This window comes from Camelus ferus, chromosome 32 (assembly GCF_009834535.1).
Source record: "Camelus ferus isolate YT-003-E chromosome 32, BCGSAC_Cfer_1.0, whole genome shotgun sequence".
In the NCBI taxonomy this organism is placed as follows: domain Eukaryota; kingdom Metazoa; phylum Chordata; class Mammalia; order Artiodactyla; family Camelidae; genus Camelus; species Camelus ferus.
This window is the reverse complement of record NC_045727.1, coordinates 22225813-22231896: the sequence shown is the minus strand read 5'-3', so window position 1 is coordinate 22231896 and position 6084 is coordinate 22225813. Positions and strand designations below refer to the sequence as shown.

Sequence of the window (6084 nt, the reverse complement as noted above, 5' to 3'; positions counted from 1 at the left end):
CCCCTTTGCCTTTTCGCGAGCCGGCTCAGCTCGGGACCAGACCTCGGAACAGCTGCGGGCCGGGCCGGGCCGGGCCGGGGCCGGCGCGGAGAGGGCGGAGCCGCCGCGAGCCGCAGGCCACCGCCGCGCGCCCGCCCGCCGCGCCGCCCGCCGCGCCGCCCTCCCCAGCCGCGCCGCCGCGCGCTCCCACGAGAGGCCAAAGTTTGCCGCGGCAGTGAGTTGCAGCCGGCGCCGGGCCTCGCGCCGAGAGCTCCGGGCCCCTCTCGCCTCCCGGTATTGTTCGCAAACTTTGCTCCTCTCCTCCGCGGCTCCCCCACCTCGGCGGAGGCCGCGCGCGGAGAGCAGGGCCGGGGAGGCGCTCTGCGCACCGCTGGAGCCGGGCTGGGCGGGCATGGGCGGGGGCCCGAGCAGGGACGAGGAGCCGGGGCCAGCAGCCCGAGCCCGGCAGCGGCGGCGCTGAGGGCAGCGGACCTCCCCGCTAGGGCGCCTCGGACGCCAGCATGCAGCGCCCGGGCCCCCGCCTGTGGCTGGTCCTGCAGGTGATGGGCTCGTGCGCCGCCATCAGCTCCATGGACATGGAGCGTCCGGGCGACGGCAAGTGCCAGCCCATCGAGATCCCGATGTGCAAGGACATCGGCTACAACATGACCCGCATGCCCAACCTGATGGGCCACGAGAACCAGCGCGAGGCCGCCATCCAGCTGCACGAGTTCGCGCCGCTGGTGGAGTACGGCTGCCACGGCCACCTCCGCTTCTTCCTGTGCTCCCTGTACGCGCCCATGTGCACCGAGCAAGTCTCCACCCCCATCCCCGCCTGCCGGGTCATGTGCGAGCAGGCCCGGCTCAAGTGCTCCCCGATCATGGAGCAGTTCAACTTCAAGTGGCCCGACTCCCTGGACTGCAGCAAACTCCCCAACAAGAACGACCCCAATTACCTGTGCATGGAGGCGCCCAACAACGGCTCGGACGAGCCCGCGCGGGGCTCGGGCATGTTCCCGCCGCTCTTCAGGCCGCAGCGGCCCCACAGCGCGCAGGAGCACCAGCTGAAGGACGGGGCGCCGGGGCGCGCGGGCTGCGACAACCCGGGCAAGTTCCACCACGTGGAGAAGAGCGCAGCGTGCGCGCCGCTCTGCACGCCGGGCGTGGACGTCTACTGGAGCCGCGACGACAAGCACTTCGCCGTGGTCTGGCTGGCCGTCTGGTCCGTGCTCTGCTTCTTCTCCAGCGCCTTCACCGTGCTCACCTTCCTCATCGACCCGGCGCGCTTCAGGTACCCCGAGCGCCCCATCATCTTCCTCTCCATGTGCTACTGCGTCTACTCCGTGGGCTACATCATCCGCCTCTTTGCGGGCGCCGAGAGCATCGCCTGCGACCGGGACAGCGGACAGCTCTATGTCATCCAGGAGGGCCTGGAGAGCACGGGCTGCACCCTGGTCTTCCTGGTCCTCTACTACTTCGGAATGGCCAGCTCCCTGTGGTGGGTGATCCTGACGCTCACCTGGTTCCTGGCTGCGGGCAAGAAGTGGGGCCACGAGGCCATTGAGGCCAACAGCAGCTACTTCCACCTGGCGGCCTGGGCCATCCCCGCCGTGAAGACCATCCTGATCCTGGTGATGCGCAGGGTGGCGGGGGACGAGCTGACCGGCGTCTGCTACGTGGGCAGCATGGACGTCAACGCCCTCACCGGCTTCGTCCTCATCCCGCTGGCCTGTTACCTCATCATCGGCACTTCCTTTATTCTCTCGGGCTTTGTGGCCCTTTTCCACATCCGGAGGGTGATGAAGACGGGTGGGGAGAACACGGACAAACTCGAGAAGCTCATGGTGAGGATCGGGGTCTTCTCCGTACTCTACACGGTGCCGGCCACCTGTGTGATTGCCTGCTACTTTTACGAACGCCTCAACGTGGAGTACTGGAAGGTCCTGGCCACGCAGCACGAGTGCAAAATGAACAACCAGACCAAAAACCTGGACTGTCTGATGGCCGCCTCCATCCCCGCGGTGGAGATCTTCATGGTGAAGGTCTTCATGTTGCTGGTGGTGGGCATCACCAGCGGCATGTGGATCTGGACATCCAAGACTCTGCAGTCCTGGCAGAGTGTTTGCAGCCGCAGGTTCAAGAAGAAGAGCCGACGGAAACCGGCCAGCGTGATCACCAACAGCGGGATTTACAAAAAAGCCCAGCATCCTCCCAAAACCCGTCTCGGGAAATACGAAATCCCCGCCCAGCCTCCCACCTGTGTGTGAAGGGGCTTGCGGGGAAGGCAGGGGTGGAAAACTTCCCCGGAGAGGATACAGTGGCGGCCAGAGCCAAAACACGGTGCTTCTCTTCGTTGGTTGCCTGCTTGCTTGTTTTGGTTGTTTGTTTTTTTTTTTAAATAAACGTAAAAAAAAAAAAAAGTCTTTACCCTGAAATTCAGGATGCTGTGATACACTGAAAGTTAAAAAAAAATGTACTTAAAGGTTTTTGCTTTGTTCTGTTTTCCCTGAAGGAGAGCTCTCCAGCTAAGTAGCCTCTTGTGTAACTAATTTGTGGTGAAGTAGTTGATTCAGGCCCCAGAAGAAAACTTTTGTTTAGGACCTTCCATAAATATACATCTGTGTGTTTGAGTTGGCTTTGCTATCCATTTACAAATCAGAGAGGAGATAAGTTCTTTGCAAATTGGAGAGCCTCTGCTCAGCTGCAAAGAGAGAGAGGCAGGCAGATGGGTCCCTTTGCAGCGAGCCAGCCGTCCCAGGGGCCCGCCCTCAGGAAGGCCGCCTGCCAGACAGCAACTTCTGTGCAAACAGGAAGAAAGAGACAGCGTGACAACTCAGCACAGTCCAGTGGACTCGGAGCCACTTAGAACAGACCCCGGCCTCTGGCCTCCACACATGCTCCTTCTCCAAGGTAGACACGTTCCCCCAGGCCTAATGCTGGTGAACGCAAACGGTGTGCAATACATTTCCCACCCCCCTTTCCATGAAAATAAAAAGAGAAACAAGTATTTTGCTGCACATAAAGACAACAAAAGAAATCTCCTAACAAAAGAACTCAGAGACCCAGCCCTCGGAACCTCTTCAGTGTTACAGTTTGTGGCTTTTTAATGGAAACCAAGCCAATACACATTGGAACCGATTTGTGGAAAGGCGAGGGGGGTGGTGAGAGGGGAGAAGGATCATTCAAAGGTGCCCAAAGGGCTTACTGACTCTTTCTATTATTAAACAAATGGTTTCCCTGAATGGCCCCGAGAAGCAGTCTACAAACCCTGAGTTTATCCTCCTTCCCAGGAAATGCCAGGAAAGGGTCACCCTGCTGGTGTCTATTTGTAATATACACTATTTTTCATGCTCCAGTATTTTATTAAAAATAAAGTATGTTCTTTAGTTTGGTGCTGGTCCCTTGTGTGTTGTGAGGGTCCCCTTCTCTGGGCGGGGGGCAGAATAGGGAAAACTTTCTCCCTCTGTTTGCTTTTCAAGCAAATCCCGCCTATGCGTCTCTCTCTACAGATCACTGGTCATCTGTATGAAATGGCAGAGGGGCAGAGATTCCAATGTTGGCAGGATGACCGAATTTCGAGTTGCAGAGGAATTACCTGCAAGACTGGGTGAGGTTGGAAGTTGTCTCTGCCTCTCGGTGGCAGGATGCGAGGACCTGCTTGTAGCCCAGTTCCTCAGGAAGCATCTTGGCTACTGAGCCTGGATACACTCCTGTGCCTGGACAAGCTCTGGGAATCTCTCTGGAGACTGGACCCAGCCAATTAGGAGAATTAAATCAAAGTAGGGTTCAGGTGACCTATTGAGGTCAAATGGTACCCAGATAGAACTGCAGACTACCGGTCCAAAGTGTGCTGGCTTTGCAGCAACTCCTGGACGTATTTACAAAACAGACTGTAGGTCTGGACGAAATAAAAATGTCTGTTGAGGAAGGTGGCGGGCGGTGGGGGCGTCGCGTCATTAGGAGGAGAAGTTAATCAGCTTTGCACTTCACTGCACTTGACTTTTCTCCTGCGTCTGCCGTCGCAGTGGTACAGCTGTGAAGGCTTGAGGAGGTAGGCCCGGGTTCAGCGGGTCGGAGGCACAGAGGGATCCAAGGGCACAGTCTGGTTCTGCTGCCGTGGGAATCAGATGGACCAGCTCGGGCCATCCGTGAATCACGCTGATGCCAAACTGCAACCCGAACAAGGGCGCTCTTAATTTTGAGCATTTATTCCGCACTCACTAATGATACGCAGAAGCCTGCAGGTAGGGCGGCCTGCTTCCTAGAGATGGTGTCGAGGAGCCAGGCCTGACGACCCAGACCCTCCCTGCGTTGGCAGCGTGAGAACTGGGCACTGGTGCAGGTCGTCTTCTGAGGGGAAAGGGGTGGGATCCCCAGGCGGGGAGCTTGGGTGGCTTAGCACCAAGTTCCAGAAACACCAACCAGGCAGGCCAAGTAAGTAGAAGAAGCATCCAGAATAGCCTTCAGTGCATTAAAAAGGGGGAGAAAAGTTTAAAAAATGCCCCCAAATAACAACCTATTTGTTGGTTGTTCCCGCCCAGCCCCTGGAAAAGACTGTCGAGGTATTCACGTGCGTGTGCACGTACACATGTAATGTTCCCTTTTTGTAACTCTTAGAAAAAACAACAATGATGTGTTTGAAACAGAGCTTGGAAAAGTCGAGAAAGGTAACTGTCAGGGCACCGCTGTGGGTGTCTGAGGTGGGTGCCAGCCCAAAACACTCAGTTCCGAAGTCACTGGGCCCGTCAGCGGTGTTGGGTCTGCTCGTGTTCGGTGCGGAGGCTTCAGACGGTGGTCCCGAGGAACCCGAGTTTAGGGGCACACGTGAGAGCCTTTGCTATGGGTGGGGATGGGTTTCAGTGTGGCTCCACCCCCAAAACTACAGCGGCCTCGTTTACAAAGGTCAGTGGAATTCGTCCTGTGGCTGGGCCTGCTCCACCAGGGCGTCTGGTCTCCTAAGTGGTAGCGGCAGAGATTCCTAAGTACACTGCACTCTCTCTGGGACAAAGCTGACTCCGGGTCACCTACGACAGGTGAGTTGCAGGAGCAGCCTGTAGACCTACAAGGTAGAAGGCGGCCACAGCTGCCCGCCCGCTCCGGAATGCTCTGGCTCAAGGCAGGATTCATTCCTAAGGCATGGCTGACTGTCTCAGCGTGGAGGTTTCTCAGCATCGCGGAGGCCACGGCCTTAGCTCCAGAAGCACGGGAACCTGTATTGGGTGGCAGGTCTGAGTAGTGAGGTTGTAGTCAGAGGAAGCTCAAAGAAGGTGATTAGCCAAGGTCACGCTGCTGTCCATTGCCCTTCCTTCCTTCCTTCCTTCCTTCCCTCCCTCTATCCTTCCTTCCTTCCACCCCTCCTTCCCTCCTTCCTTCCTTTATTCAGCCAGCAGCCAGCTACTCACCACCTACTGTAAGCCAGGGCTGGGGAAATGGAGAAGCAGCACCCAGCCCTTGGCTTCGAGAAGGTCGCAGCCTGGTACAGGAGACCTGCGCAGGTGTACCGGGGGCTTGGCCATGACACAGCTTCTGTGCACTTCTATTCTGAGTCAGGGAGGCATCCCAAAGGTGGCTCAGAATTCCCAGAAGGCGGAAGATTCAACACGTGTAATTTTGCGGCGTGGTGAGGTTGCAGGGACGTGGTGATGGCTGGGTCAGGAGTTACAGACAGGGGACAGGAAACTCCACGAAGACCCCCGACCGTGCCCGGCTTCCAGCAGGCCACCTTGGAGTCGCAATGACATTGACAACAATTAAAACAGTAACAGTCATAGTTGTGGGGAGCCCTTCAGAGCACTTCCTGGGTGCTGAGTGCTGGACAGATTTAATTCTCACGACAATCCATTCAGGTAGGTGCCCCTGTCAGCCCCACTTTATAAGACCCTGAGGCACAGAGAGGTTACATAAACTCCCAGCGTCACACAGCAGGTAATCAGAGGTGGGCTAGGAGCCCGGCAGTCTGATGACAGCTTCTGGCCCAGCGTTGAATGAGTGAGTGAGTGAGTGAGTGAGAGCTAAGCATTTTAGACCAGCTAGCATGTGAAGCACTTGCCACATGTTCATTCAATTGTCTAACCAGTTGGGTGGTGCTAGTGTCAACCCTCGGAT

At 57.3% G+C, this 6084-nt stretch overlaps 1 protein-coding gene across 1 annotated transcript; it reads left to right on the top strand.

Moving 5' to 3' along the window:
- The first annotated feature begins 249 nt into the window (after positions 1 to 249).
- Positions 250 to 2429, top strand: FZD10 (frizzled class receptor 10). The gene has a single exon (XM_032471538.1). The coding sequence runs from the start codon at positions 501 to 503 to the stop codon at positions 2244 to 2246; it is 1746 nt and encodes a 581-aa protein (XP_032327429.1). The 5' UTR covers positions 250 to 500; the 3' UTR covers positions 2247 to 2429.
- Positions 2430 to 6084: the final 3655 nt, after the last annotated feature.

Excerpts from the sequence above, each read along its gene's own strand:
- FZD10 (XM_032471538.1), top strand. The coding sequence starts at position 501 with ATGCAGCGCCCGGGCCCCCGCCTGTGGCTGGTCCTGCAGGTGATGGGC.